Below are 15,335 nucleotides of genomic sequence, written 5' to 3' on the forward strand. Positions count from 1 at the left end.
GCTTAGGGTACAGAGCACCAGGGAAAGGACTGTGGCTCATGGATGAGTAGCCCACAGTGCCTAACTCACCATTCCTAGATCTTGAGATGTGCCCGAGATTCAGAAGTGTTAACTCGGGCTCAATTAGCCAGAGAGCTGTACTCTTTTCCACTGGTCTAACTGTAATCAAAAACAGCCATCAGGGCTTGCCTGGTGGCGCAGTGGTTGAGAGTCCGCCTGCCGATGCAGGGGACGCGGGTTCATGCCCCGGTCCAGGAAGATCCCACATGCCGCGGAGCGGCTGGGCCCATGAGCCATGGCCACTGAGCCTGCGCGTCTGGAGCCTGTGCTCCGCAAAGGGAGAGGCCACAACAGTGAGAGGCCCGCGTACAGAAAAAGGAAAAAAAAAAACAAAACAGCCATCATGTTGTTATAACAAGGGCAAGTGAGGTTTACTGTATTGCATGTGGATGGCTATAATTTCTTCTAACCAAACATTGAACACTGACCATATGCTGGATGTTAGAATAAAGCAGGGAAGAAGACAGGAAAAGAAACAGGCAAAGGAATGAGTAAATGAAATAATATCAGGTAGTGGTAAGTGCTATGGAAACAACAAAACAGTGTGATGTCATAGTGACTGGAAGAATGAGGCTGCTCTAACCGGTGTGGTCGGGGAGGCCTCTGGGGAGTTGACAACTGAGCTGAGAAAGATAGAGCCAAAGAGAACATTCTAGTTGGAAGAAATAGCAAATACAAAGGCCCAACGTCTAGAATGACTTGGAAGGGCCTTGTCTTCTCGTTTTTATTTAGGCATGTCGAAAGAGTCTAGAGAACTGGCTCTGGACACCATATTTCCATTAATTAGCACTGGTAAAAGGAGATTATTAGGCTGGGAATTCTAGGACAACCTAGGATTAGCATTTGAGTCCACAAATTGCTACAGTTTTCATGTCAGGAAGTGGTGACTTGGACCCAGTGATACTCACCTGACATGACATGACTTTCAAGGTGGTCCTGGGCATGGTCCTCCTTCCTGCAGGTTACTCTAAAGGCCATAATTAAATCCCAAGACACTGGGATTTAATTTAAGACATTGAGAAGGTGACATAAAGATTACTCAACAAATACTGATGGGCACTCACTAATGGGCAGTGGAGACACTAATGACCTCTTGAGTGAGGCCTTTCAGCTGCTTCTAGAGAGGGCTGTGGACCCCTCACTCTCTAAAGGCTTTGCTCAAGAAGGGGAAGCATCTCCACCCGTATAAATGGTTACCCTGAAAAGCAGAGTCTGAGGCAATGACTTGTGTGCAGACAGTTTATGTGAGAGGTCATCCCAGGGAGCAGAAGTAAAGGACTGGGGTGATGAGACAGGGAAGGAGGGAAAACCAAGACGAGATGAATTATGAAGATCGCTGCTGTGGGCGATTCCACTGGGAGAAGCCGAAAGAATTGTCCACTGAGGCACCGGGCATGGAGGCAGTTATTAACCGACCTCTGGCTCCCGTTGGTTGAGGGTCGCCCTTGGGGGCATTAACTTCCCTGCACTTCTGGGCTGTGCTTCTGCTGCTCCCAATGGAATCAAGCCGGGTGGTCTCCTGTGGCATTGGAGAAGCTCTGGGAAGAAAGCAAAGAGATGTGCAGCAGAGTGCCAATGTGAAGTGAGTCTGAGCTTGCACGTGATTACCTGCTACAGCTGCAGCTGAAATGAGAGGATGTGCATCATCACCAGCGGGGCTGCCACACAGTATTAGTGTGATTTCCCCCCAAAATCAATTGGAATGTTTAAAGGAAAGCTAAGGTGGTAGGTGAGGGGAAAAGGTGGAGATTTGCTCTATAGCTCTGTTTTCTTAGGCTGGCCCTTGTAGAAAAGAAGTACAGAGACTTAGAATAGAATTACAGAGATGGGGCTGGAGTCACCTTGGGAGGTCCTTTAACTTATTCTGCTGCCACACATCCCGAACAAATCCAGATGGGAATCTAGCTCATTGGTAACTCAGTCCACACGCAGAACACAGGGTGGAAGGACGTGGTGACCTAAGAGAGACAAGTCAGCTTTCCTTTGGGAGATCCTGAGAGCCAGGAAACTTGGTCAAAGATTAATTTAGTGGGTTAATAAAGGCGTCTCTGATGAATGAAGAAGGCAGGGTCTTATGCAATTAGTGCATAATAAAAGGTAATAATGACAAAGTCCACAGCTTCCCATGGTTTAACGTAGTGAATAGGTAGAATGTGGCATGTTAATTAAAATCTGTGTATCCTTTTAGCAAATTGTGGTTTAAGAACTAAAGAAAAAAAATCACAGAATTTTAAAGACTCAGTAAGTAGAAAAGCATTCTAATAATAGCACAGAATAAGCAAGAAAAGTATAATCTCATGTTCCTGTACCAAATGTTTCCAGTACAATGGGTCCAGTTCCTTTAGATTGGTGAAACTGGGAAACGTTCAATGAATGTGAGTGGAAATAAACAATGAAATTGAAAGAAATAAAGTCTCAGAGGCAACTGAGACTCTGAACTTCAGTTTTCTCCTCTGTAAAATGGGAATAATAATGACATTCACTTCACAGTTTGTTGGAGGATTGAATGGCTGTGTGGAAAGTGTTCTGTAAATCTCAAGGCATCATAAAGCAGTATCGTTACTCCAGGGTTTGAAATGTAGTTGTTATTATTTAAGTTGTTAGAATAGTAAACACCACTCTACTTATTAAAGAGAGGAATTTCTGTTAATCTTATCATTGTTGAGTGCTAAGAATTTTCAAGGAGCCAACAAAAACCAACAATATGGAACTAAATTTCTGGGTGCTCTAAGGAAAAAACACATGTTCTATCTCACCTTGGTATTACAGCATTGCTAACAACAGCTATGGAATCCACGTTTTTGTATAAATTTTATTTTTGTTTCTAGTAGTCTTTCCAAAGCCCCATTCTGAATAAGGCCTAGCAAGGGGCAGGAGGGCAGATTCTATATAATCCTATTCACTCGCGCTTCATTTCCTTTAGCTACTTCTCATAACGTTATGCTTTTCTCAGCTGTTGATACTCATTTTCTCTAGGTAGCTTTATTTTTATTGGAATCTGGTTCTTGCCTATGTCTTTTGCTTAAATTAAAAGAATCTTTCAGATGTTACAGAATCAGCTGGATGTTTTAAAATACAATGAAAGGTCTTGAGGTGCAGGGTTGTGTAATATTTCTGACATTTGATTTCAAGTCTTTTTCCATCTCACTGAGTTTAACACAAGTGAATGTAGTTCTGACTTGATGGGTCAATCAAAGCCAAAAGTTTCCAGAAGATGGAAAGATACCACTGTCTCAGACAAAATGGAACGTTGCTTTAGCATAATTTAAATATTTTGTCACTACCATTTCTTATCCATATCTCTTCCACAGATTGAAGCAGCCTCTAAGATTTTTTACTAATTCCCTGTGGCTTTGGTTTTTGCTCTCCCAGGATTCTCAGATCTGGTGCTCTTGTTAGTGAGGTTAAGAAATGGGAGAAGGAAAAGAAATATGAGAAGAGCCTTTCCTTATGACAACATAAATTACTGCTTCTTTTAGATGGGGCATTAATAGTTTGGAAAATGCATGCAATGAGGTGCATGTTGGCCAGCTAGTGGGCAAATCCGTTGCCATCCAGAGCCTGGCTCTCAACCTTGCAGGCTAAGAAACAGGTCTCAGGGGCTCTCAGAATAACCAAACTGAGAAAGGTTGACTATGAAAACAGACTGCAAATTTATACATTTACAGTGATAAAAAAAATTGGGATCATAACAGCTACCATTTCTTGAGTGCTTTCTATATGTCAGGCGTCACGCTAAGCACATTTTCCATTTGTTAGTCGACTCTCATTCGATCCCATCTCTGCCATTTACTGGTATGTGGTCGTAGGCAAATTCTTTAACTTTGTGCAAGTTACTTGTCTTATTTAATAGAATTCTCAGAAGAATGCCTGGCACATTGTAAGTACTCTGTAACTATTTGCCATTAATATTAATTCTCATAACACTCCTATAAGGTAGATACCATTACTATTCCCCTTTTACTGCTGAGAAAATGGAGATTTAAAGATGTTAAAGAATCTGCTGAATTTCCATAGATAGTAAGTAGGCAACCAAATTATGGTCAGCACAAGGAATCGGAATTGGATGATTACGGATTCAGGTTAAGAGAACACTCCTGTTCACCTTCTCAGTGGAGAAGGTCTTTCCAGTGAGATTATTTCACTCAAAGTCTGTTAGCCAAGTCTATTCTCAGGGATAGTTCTCAGAAAAGCATTGCCAGCATTTGCTCTGGGACGTCCCTGTTTTTTATAGCATCATATCTAACGCCCCTCCTTGCCGTGACTGACATTTTATTCACTTTGCCCCAAGTACCGTCTACAACGGTGCTGTCCAATAGAACTTTCTGTGGTGATAAAAATGTTCCAGATTTACTTTGTCTAATGCAGTAACCACTAATCACACGTGGCTACTGATCGCTTAAAATGGGACTAGTGCAACTGAGGAACTGATTCTAATTTTACATAATTTAAATTAACTTAAATTTAAGTAGCCATACATGGTTAGTGGCTACTGTTTCAAACAGCACAGACTTGTAGGGGAAAAATGTACCTTGGGAAAAAAAATAGCACGAAGCAGTTGGTCCTCACTGCAAAAGAAGCAAAGGGATTCAATCAGTCTTATTATGAGAACATCCTGTGTGAATTTCACTCAGCAACAAGGGTCTCCTGGATCAGGTAAATTATCCTGCTCATTTCTTTTTTAGTATTGAAGTTTCTGAGGGCAACAGACAGGCTCATCTGTCTGACCAGTGAAAAACTCAGTAGAGACTTCTTGAAATATAAAATTCAGAGATAGTTTGTCCTGGTTCTTAGCCTTTGGGTAGCTCTTCCAACTTAGAGTCCCTCAAGGCAAGTATAGCTCTTGGGTTGTGAGGAGGGGAGAACGAGGTCAGAAGTAAACTGAGGACTGAGAACAGCTTTGCAAATGGTGATTCTTGGTTGAGCAATCAAAGCTGAAATACACCTAGGAACCATCACTCTTTCTTTTTTCTTGACAATTAGGGCAAGCGTGCTTTAGTTTTTCCACCACAAGGTTTTGAGTGAGAAGACCTTGGTTAAAGCCTTTGCTTCATCCCTTAATAGCTGGGTGACTTTAGACAAATCATTTAACTTCACTGAGTTGACCTTCCATGTCTGTAAAATAGGGTAAGAGATAGTGGGCATCATAAATTATACCTTCCTCAAAGGGTGCAAGTAAGGATCAGATGAGATAATGCATGTAGAACCACCTTTTAAACCCGTAAAGGCTGTAGAAATGGCTTAGCAGTGATTATCACGTTTATATAGATCACATTTGCCTTTTAAAACTGCTTTCACACTTATTATGTGATTTTATCTTCACAACGGGCCCATGAGGGAAGTAGAGCAGGAATTATTATCTCTGTTTTACCATCTGTTGATGTAGACAAATGAGGTCTGCAGAAGCTGAGAGACTGTCCTAAGGTGACACAGTGTATTTGGTTGCATTATCCCTAAGCTCAACCCTGGACCTACTGAGTCCTATTCTGAAGCCCTCCCTTCCAAAAAATACCCAACAGTCACAAACTTGGTATCCACAAGTTATGCTGCAGAAATTATTCCTGCTCGGGAAGCAAGCCACCCTACAACAAGAGTCCAAGGCTAAATAATTATAATATCAGTATGATGATGGTGGGTAACCACACACTCTGCTAAGCATTTAATAAATATTTTATTTAATCCTCATAATAACTCTATGAGGTTGCATGATTATCAGTCCCATTTTACAGATGAGGAAATTGAGGCATAAAAGGGTTCAGCTAGGGGCAGGACAGCAATAAAGACGCAGACATAGAGAATGGACTTGAGGACACGTGGAGGGGGAAGGGTAAGCTGAGACAAAGTGAGAGAGTGGCACGGACATATATACACTACCAAATGTAAAATAGACAGCTTGTGGGAAGAAGCTGCATAGCACAGGGAGATCAGCGTGTGCTTTGTGACCACCTAGAGGGGTGGGATAAGGAGGGTGGGACGGAGACACAAGAGGAAGGAGTTATGCGGATATATGTATATGTATAGCTGATTCACTTTGTTATATAGCAGCAACGAACACAACAGTGTAAAGCAATTATACTCCAATAAAGATGTTAAAAAAAGAAAAGAAAATGGTTCAGGAGTTTGTCCATGGTCTGCAGAACTAGTGAGTGCCAAGGGAGCCTACATGTATTAGTTTGCTAAGGCTGCTATAATAAAATACCACAGACTGGGTGGCTTAAATTGCAGAAATGTATTGTTTTACCATTCTGGAGGCTAGAAGTCCAAAATCAAGGTGTTAGCTGGGTGGGTTCTTTCTGAGGGCTGAGAGGGAAGGATCTGTTCCTGGCCTCTCTTCCTGGCTTGTAGATGACCTTTTCCTTGTGTATCTTCACATTGCCTTTTCTCTATGAGTTTCTGTCTCTGAAATACAAATTTCCCATTTGTATAAGGACACCGGTCCTATGGGATTAGGAGGGGACACACTTCCACCCATAACACTGGATAGAAACCCAGATTAGTTTACCTCACGCTGTTAAGTATTATGCTTTAATGATTCCTGACATTACAAAATTATACCAATCTGTATCCTTTTGAGAGGAACGAATGTCAAGACGTAGAACATGGCATTTGACCCCCAAATCGACTTTTAGAGCCACTGAACAAAAATCTGTCCTCTAAAAATTCCTAAATTGGAACGTGCTCCCCAAAAATGTTTATCTAAGAGACTGGTTTCCAGCTTACTAGGCAATTTGGCATCGAGGACTTTTCTCATAAACATTTACAAATATTCTGCTCAGTAATGAAGTTAATCAGTAAACCCCACAACCTCTGGCCTCTGTCACTCCTTACCTAGTCTCATTTTCAGTTGCTGTGAGTAAGCTAAGAATGGTAATGCAGTTTCCGGAGTTAGAAAATCCAGGTCAAATTAGTCCTTGTCACAGCTGCACGTCGTTGGGATTTGCCATGGAAATGATGAGCATGAAGCCTGCTAAAGGTAGGCGGAGGTTCTCAGATGTTGGCGGTGGGGCTTCTGCCACTGGACTGAGGAAACACGGGGCACTTTTGCTTGAGATTCCAGTAACAGATCTCTGTCAAAGATGGCTCAGTCAGAACCAGAAGACTGGGGTGAGAAGCTGGGGTGGTGTGATTTCTATAGGGCTCTAGGCAGGTGTGTATCTCATTGAGACTAAATCTAAGTGTGTTTTCCCTATAATTCTTCACTGGATAGTGTGTAAAATTAGCACCGTTCTTCCAAGTTAAACACTAGGCAGTTCTAGCATTAATGCCTTGGACACTTGAAAAAACATTTTAAAGTACATGATTTCATGCAGTGTTTTTAAAATGGCAAGTCTCAGATCCCAGTGGGTCATGATATCTATTTTGTGACTTGTGACCAGCATTAAAAATTTAGAAGAGAATAGAATAGGAATACAATAGAAATGTCAGAGTGCCCGTCAAGAGGTAAGGATAAGTGTTATTTCACGGAAATTTTGTTTCAATTATTTATACATATGTATAAGTGTGTATGGGGTAATGATATAAGATTTATTTCAAACTATGCGTTGTGATGAGAAAAATAAAAAGAGATTAAAAAAACATTAATTTACTGAACTAGTTTCACAGTAGATTTCTCCCAATAGTCAATGGAAAATCAGGTAAGTAAAGAGTTTACCTTTAAGCCCGCTTTGTTTTCTCTGAAGTAAAATATAGATTATAATTAAAACATAAACAGTATAGTATAATGTTGTCTGTTTTAATATTTTTTTCAGAATAGAATCTTACCTTTTGAATTTCCAGCTAAAAGTGAAACTCAAATCATTTTCATAATAATTACAATTTTGAACATATTTCTGGTTGTAGACTTGGCAGCACGTTATTTTGTTTAAATGTGTTGTTTAAAAATGGCTGACACTGTATTTTTTTTTTAATTAACTTATTTATTTATTTTGGCTGCGTTGGGTCTTTGTTGCTGCATGTGGGCTTTCTCTAGTTGTGGCGAGCCGGGGCTACTCTTCCTTACAGTGCGTGGGCTTCTCATTGCGGTGGCTTCTCTTGTTGCAGAGCACGGGCTCTAGGCGAGTGGGCTTCAGAAGTTGTGGCATGCAGGCTCAGTAGTTGTGACTCACGGGCTCTAGAGCGCCGGCTCTGTAGTTGTGGTGCATGGGCTTATTCACTGCACGGCATGTGGGATCTTCCTGGACCGGAGTTCGAACCCATGTCCCTTGCATTGGCAGGTGGATTCTTAACCACTGCGCCACCAGGGAAGCCCCTTACACTGTATTTAGAGATGGAAATTAGTTGGAAGGCTGCGGAAGTAAATTTTCCATCGTTTCAATTTAATAAGCATTTATTAAAGATTTACACTGTGTCAGGCTTTTTGTAAGGTGCCAGGAATGAAGGAGAAAAGGGAATGTAATATATAGTAATCTAATGTATTCCCCAGGAGTTCACAGACTAACCACAACAACAAAAATGTATTGAGGAGCTTCCCTGGTGGCGCAGTGGTTGAGAGTCCGCCTGCCGATGCAGGGGACATGGGTTTGTGCCCCGGGCCAGGAAGATCCCACATGCCGCGGAGCGGCTGGGCCTGTGAGCCATGGCCACTGAGCCTGTGCGTCCGGAACCTGTGCTCCGCAACGGGAGAGGCCACAGCAGTGAGAGGCCCGTGTACCGCAAAAAAAAAAAAAAAAAAAAAAAAATGTATTGAATGTTTATGCTTAGGCACTATGCAGTTTACATTCTTTGTCTTAGTTTATCTTTATTACAACCTTTCACCTAGATACTATATTTTGTTTCAATTACTATATTATCCCAGCTTTTCTTTAAAAAAATTTTATTGGAGTATAGCTGCTTTACAATGTTGTGTTAGTTTCTGCTGTACAGCAGTGAATCAGCTATAGGTGTGCATATAGCCCCTCTTTTTTGGATTTCCTTCCCATTTAGGTCACCACAGAGCACTGAGTAGAGTTCCCTGTGCTGTACAGTAGGTTCTCATTAGTTATCTATTTTATACATAGTAGTGTATTATATGATCCCGGCTTTATAGAGGAAGGAACAGAAGCTTAAAGAAGTTCAATGTCTTTCCCAAGTTCATACATCTAGCAAGTTGCAGGCGAACTGAATCCAGGTTTGTCTACACAGAAGCGCTTGTAACAAGTACGTCCTACCACCTCAAATGATATAGCATGAAAGATAAGCCTGTAAACCAACAAAAGTGATGGTACATGCTTCTGAGTGCTGCAGTAGAGTGTGTACAGAGGGTAGGAGAGATTAATTCTACCTAGGAAAACTGGGACAGGCCTCACAGAGGAGGTGATGGGTTGACAAACCAGGTGGGGAGAGGCACCAACATCACAAAGGCCTGGCACCAGGAACGGCGCACAACTTCATAAACCAAGTCATATCATCTGTTAAGAAACCATGGATTGGGAAATAAAGGAAGGCCGAGAAGGCAATTTTTCCATTCATGAAACATTTCGACAAACATTCATGAAATGTTTACTAGAAGCAGCGTTGTGCCAGGGATGAAAAACTGGACATAATCTGAACCATTTATCGGGCTCATCAGAAACTAACTGTGGGTTTATGAAGAAGGGCCATCCTTTGTACGGGAACCTGATTCTCCCATTTGGGTTCACAGTGGTTCTGGTCACAAACTCCTTAGAGCTGCGCTGTCGGATATGGCAGTCATTAGCCACATGCAGCTATTTAATTTTAAGTTTTAATTATTTAAAGTTACATAAAATGAAAAATTCATTTCCTCATTACTAGCTGTGTTTCAAATGTTCAATATTCCATATGGTTAACGGCTACCATGTTGAAAGGTATAGAATGCTTGCATCTCAGAAGTTTCCCTTTGATGGTACTCCTTTAGAGAAATTATTAAATGCTACCAAATGACCCTCTACCCAGAAAAATGTTGCTTCCCTTTACAGGGGGTGTCAGCCTCTCCTGGAGTCCATTCAAGTGTTCGCATTTAAGAACTCTTCCCTAAACTCCCATGGAGAATTTGTGTTATAAAGAAATCCAAATTCTCCTCTTTCTTGATAAACTGATTCTTTAAAAAATCACTCATAAATTGCATTAAAATAGAAATGAATTTACCTTTTCCGAAAATACACTCTAAAGTTGACTTACCTTTGCCCTCTCCACATCTTATGCTCTGTCAGAAAATTCTGTATTTGCTTACTTGGTTTTATCCCAGCCCTTGACATACTCCCACCCCTCCCCACCCCAAATACACAAACAAGAGAAAGTCTGGGGCTTCTTCTATCTGTTTTCTGTCTGTCTGTCACTGTTGTGTCCTCGGAACCTAGGACAGTGTCAGGCAAATTGTTCAATATATTTATGAGTGAAAGAAGTATCCTATAACTTATAGCATCAAAACAGACTGATGTGTATTAATATTTACTAATTAACTATCATACAATCAAGATTTTGCTAGGTTCTTTAGGAAACAAACATGTCTTTTTATGGCACTCCACTTATCAAAACTTTTTCTCAGAAACTGTATCTTACACTCAGAATTACCTTATGAGATAGCGAGCCTGGGTGTTAGTAGCCCCATTTTACAGAAGAAACAGAAAAATGTTAGGCAGTTGTTCAAGGTCTCACAGTCAGTTCATGGAAGTTATTCTTGTCCCACCATTTTGGAGGATGTTGTCCATGCTGGGGTTTTTTATTGTAAGTTGCCTGTATATTTATTGTCTCTACTCTGTGGAAATTTGGTGGGAACACCGTGAAATACTAGAAGTGGATGTGCTTTGGGAATAGAGGCATTATTTAATAATATTGTGTACTGATCTCATATTCTTACCCTGTTTTGTGTTGTTTTCATATAGTAGAATTGATGTCTTTGTGAAAGTGTTCCATTTTAACTGAGATGATTCCAGATATTGATAACATGATTTGACTTGAGTTGGGACTCCATTGTGTCTCTTGACTATTAAAAGATTTGTTGAAATAATGTTCAGAGATCTTGGAATTGTCTTATGAGGAGAAAACAACTACATATTTCCTTAGATTCTACGGAATCCAGATTCTGACATTAATTGATTATGTGACTTCAGGCAAGTTGCTTGACTTTACTAGACCTGTAGATGGAGAGAAACTGGGGCTGGGGGTGGGGATGGGAAGTTGAGTGAGGGTAAGATGGGTCGGAGGATAAAACCTAGATGAAACGAATGATTTTAATGCTTTTAGCTCTTTTCAGTTGTATTCACTCCAGAAATTTTAACCATATTTAGTTATTAAATAGATCAAGATTTTGCTCATATTTTAGCTTCTCTTTTTTCTGTAATAATTCCATATTTTTATATTTTTCCATTTTGCAGTCATAAGACAAAGCCCCATGGCCAAAATTTTTTGACTGTCAGATATACTGACTCAGTGCTGGTTTTATATGGATAAGTTGGGCATGAAAGTAACAAAATTGATTTTGCACAGATATTGTATCCTTTGTGTTCCATCAGTGATTTCCTGTATCAATGCAGAAAGCATTTTATTTTAAACAAACATTTAACATACATATTTTCCACTTTGCGTTGTAGAAAGGCCCTGAATTCTAATGCCCATAAACTGTTGGTCATACACTTATAGATGTTTTAGACATAAAGAAGAACTATAACATCATGCAGCATGGAGTCTTCTCTTTACAGATAAGTAAAGGGAGGCCCATGAAGTGTAGGTAAGTACTATACAACTGGGTTCAGACACCCAGGGACCTAGGTTTAGGGAAGACTTCCCAAGAGAAGCTATACTTAAAGGGAAATTTAGAGGTAAGTGGAGAATAGTGAGATAACGTTCTCAGAGGGGATGGCTGTTGAGGAAATTTCCAGGCTCAGGAAGCAGCATGTGGGAAAGGTCCTGAGTCTGGAAGCAGCAAGGCATATTTAAGGAATATGGAAGGCGGAACATGGGAAATGGCTGGAAAAGAAAGGGTAAGATCATGCAGAGTCTTGCAGGCCTAGCTATAGGTTACCTGAAAGCGGAGGCATTGAAGGGACTAACAAACTCAAGTACAGAGGGAGGAAGAGACAAGCTTTAAAGCATCACACATTTGAAATTATCGCAGAGAGGAGCAATTCAGCACATGGGCTTTGAAGTCAGACTCAAAGTCCAAATCTCAGCTACTTAGGTGTGTAGGAATAAAGTTGCATAATTACTCTGTGCCTCTGACTACTCAATTTTAAGTGGGGATAATACTGTTAACCCACTTTATAGGATTTTGTAAGACAGAAATGACAAAAGATAGCATTTGTGTATATGCCTGTCCTTTATCTTTGTTTTCTGTGGATTATTGAATGTTTTCCATGTTGAATAGTTTTTTTAACTTTCCTTTTTTCTTTTTCTTTTAAACATTCTTGTTTGTTTTCCTTTTCTCCATGTTGAATGTCTTCTTATTGGTTTGCAAAAGCTCTTTACATATGAATGATGAGTGTTTTTGTCTGTCCTCTATGTTGCAGATATCTTTCTGAGCTTTTAATATTGTCATTTAATCTGTTAATAGTTCTTTTACTGTAAAAAAGTTAATTTTATATTAAAATTTTAATGTAAATATTCAAATATTTCAATGTTTCCTTAGAGCCTGTACTCCTAACCATATGCTAAACTGCCTCTCTTATTTATAGAATGATGACATTAATTCCAGTTTTGTTATCGCTTTTGTTCAGGTGTACTAACAGAACAAGCAGCAGGTCCTCTGGGACAGAATCTAGAAGTGGAACCATACTCACAATACAACAACATTCAGTTTCCCCAAGTTCAACCACAGATTTCCTCATCTTCCTATTATTCCAACCTGGGTTTCTATCCCCAGCAGCCTGAAGAGTGGTACTCTCCTGGAATATATGAACTCAGGCGAATGCCTGCTGAGACTCTCTACCAGGGAGAGACTGAGGTAGTGGAGATTCCTGTGACAAAGAAGGCCCGACTGGGTACATCAGCAGGGAGAATAAAAGGGGATGAGCTATGTGTTGTTTGTGGAGACAGAGCATCCGGTTACCACTATAATGCACTGACCTGTGAGGGGTGCAAAGGTAAGCTTCTTTTGGTTGGCAGTTTTCTCCTTATTAAAGTTTTTCTCTACTGGTTGTTGAAATCCCTCAAACTGGATTCTTCCCTTTTCCCAAATAACTTCCCATTTTCTCCTCCTCTGCTCTTACTTCTTCCTACGTCTTCTCCTTCATTGGGATGTCATAGATTTCTAGGGAAATCTTATTAGAGTATTTAGCTTGGATATAAGTAAACTTTTTCCTATTCACAACCTCACACATAGTTAGAAGGAATTTATGATTGTGGGTTTTGTTTGTGTTGTTTTTTGAAAAGAAAGAGAAATTGCTGAACTCATCTCTTTTAAAATTAAGGTCAAGGAGAATAAGATTTTATTCAATAAATATTTTAACATTCATTTTCACGTACTTTAGTTAATTGAGAAAGAGACAGAGGAAGAAAAGCAAACAAAAGAAAACAAAAAGGAAGTAATGATAGCCTATATTCAACAAATATTTCACTTAGCAGGAAAATAGATCTATGAGCAATGCTGTAGGGGAAATCGATGAAATTGTAATCCATTTAGGATGGATAAGGTATAACACATGAAACATGAAAATGACTCAATATAAAGCCCTATGTGATATTCTCCCGATAAGGACACAGATGATAAGTTTGTAAAATGTGAGAGGAAAGAACATAATGGACTAGTAGGTTCATCTATTTATTTTTGCATTTGTTCTTTCAACAAATATTCATGGGATGCCTACCATGTATTAGGCACTCTGTTAGCTTCCAGGACTTTGAAAGCTGATAAAGAACTGTCCCTGGAGCAGAATCTGTTGAATGGCGAGCCAGTTTGGTATTCCCAGATGCCAATGATTGCCATAAAAATAAACAGAGGACCCAGCCACGTAAGAATGGCTCTAGGACATTTCAGACCTTTGAAAGTTCAAGTGATCAGATTGTCTAAAATTATATTAGTCAGCTCTTTAAAACTTGGTGTGATTTCATTAGATTTTTAAAAAACAAAGTAGTATTTATGCCCCAAATCAAAAAATTAAAACAGATCTATAAAGAAAATTTCAAAGATCTCATTTATGGCCTTTAAAATACTCTTATCCTTTTTGTGGAGAGCCAAGTCTATATGGGTAAAAGTTACATGTAAGTTCTTTGAAGACATAGATTGTGTCTTCTTCAGCTCTGTTACTCCTCATAGCGTCTAACACAGTGTCTGGTACATAGTAGATGTGTAAATAAATAAAAGCATGGTAAATTTGGAATGCCATAATGAAAATCCATGCTCATCGCTTCCTAGCTAAGAAGAGGTGTAGCTTCAAATCTCCTGCTTCTAAATCTAACCCCAGAGACTCTATTATTAACCACCAAATGATCATTCTGCTCTCTGAGCTATTGTTCAAGGCTAACATTGACTAACTTGGTGGCCAAAGGAAGAGAATCAAGTGCTCCATTTAGGTGTCGAGGTATCGGTATTATCCAAGCCAAGGGGATAAAACCTTAAAGTTAGTAACCTGGGCCAGCTCACCTCCTTACAGGTGAAGGCTGGAGTGAAATCTGGTCCTCCTGAGAATTCTGGGGCATGGCCAGGTGAGTAGAGGGAGACCAGAGTGCCATGGACAACCCTAAGAAACAGCGACTCAAAGACAGGCAGAGGATGAGAAGCCCATAAAGGATAGAAAATAGAAGTCAAAGCTAGGAAGCTACTAGGCAAGTGCAGGGTCAGGAGACCAGGGGACAGAAAACTGGTCTAAGGAGAACCGGTCCTCTGGGGAGCTCAGGGAGGAAAACCTGGATCTGAACGTAGGTATATTTTTAAAAGCAGAGAAAGGCAGGGCTTTTTCTTTGATTTTGATTTGAGACTTTGCCCCCATGATGACAGCAGAAGGACAAGAGTGCAAGAGCAGATGAGATACAGCCAGGCAGGGCCCATGTTCTACATCAGGGTTTGGCAATTGTTTTCTGTAAAGAGATGGATAGTAAATATTGTAGGCTTTGCACCATAGCGGCCTTGTTGCGATTACGCAACTCTGCAAACTCAGCCACGTAAGAGTGGCTTTACTTAGCCTACAAAAATAGGCAGGACAATAAAAAACAGGCAGTGGGCCAGATTGGGCCCAGGGCCTAGCTGTAATTTGCTGACCCCTGTTCTAGACCAATAACTCTCAGAATTAACTGGAAACTATGCAGTGAGAGAGCACAGCACTCAGGGTATATGTGCAAGAAAAATAACCTTTTTTGTATAATTGGATTTAATCCAATTTCAAGCCCTGGTGGAAACTATTTCA

The 15,335-nt window shown here is 40.2% G+C and overlaps 1 protein-coding gene across 4 annotated transcripts in view; it reads left to right on the forward strand.

The window, feature by feature from the left end:
- Positions 1–15,335, forward strand: part of NR1H4 (nuclear receptor subfamily 1 group H member 4) — a 67,637-nt gene that overhangs the window by 19,212 nt on the left and 33,090 nt on the right. For 2 of the 4 annotated variants that reach the window (XM_012532904.3, XM_004269484.3), the window contains exons 1-2: positions 1,443–7,033; positions 12,711–13,076. In XM_012532904.3, the coding sequence (XP_012388358.1) occupies positions 6,925–7,033; positions 12,711–13,076 (475 nt within the window). In that variant the 5' untranslated portion in view covers positions 1,443–6,924. Of the gene's footprint in view, positions 1–1,442; positions 7,034–12,710; positions 13,077–15,335 lie in introns of those variants that run through there. The other 2 variants (XM_033427651.2, XM_033427652.2) reach the window with 1 other exon arrangement.

Source organism: Orcinus orca, chromosome 11, assembly GCF_937001465.1.
Source record: "Orcinus orca chromosome 11, mOrcOrc1.1, whole genome shotgun sequence".
Lineage (NCBI taxonomy): Eukaryota > Metazoa > Chordata > Mammalia > Artiodactyla > Delphinidae > Orcinus > Orcinus orca.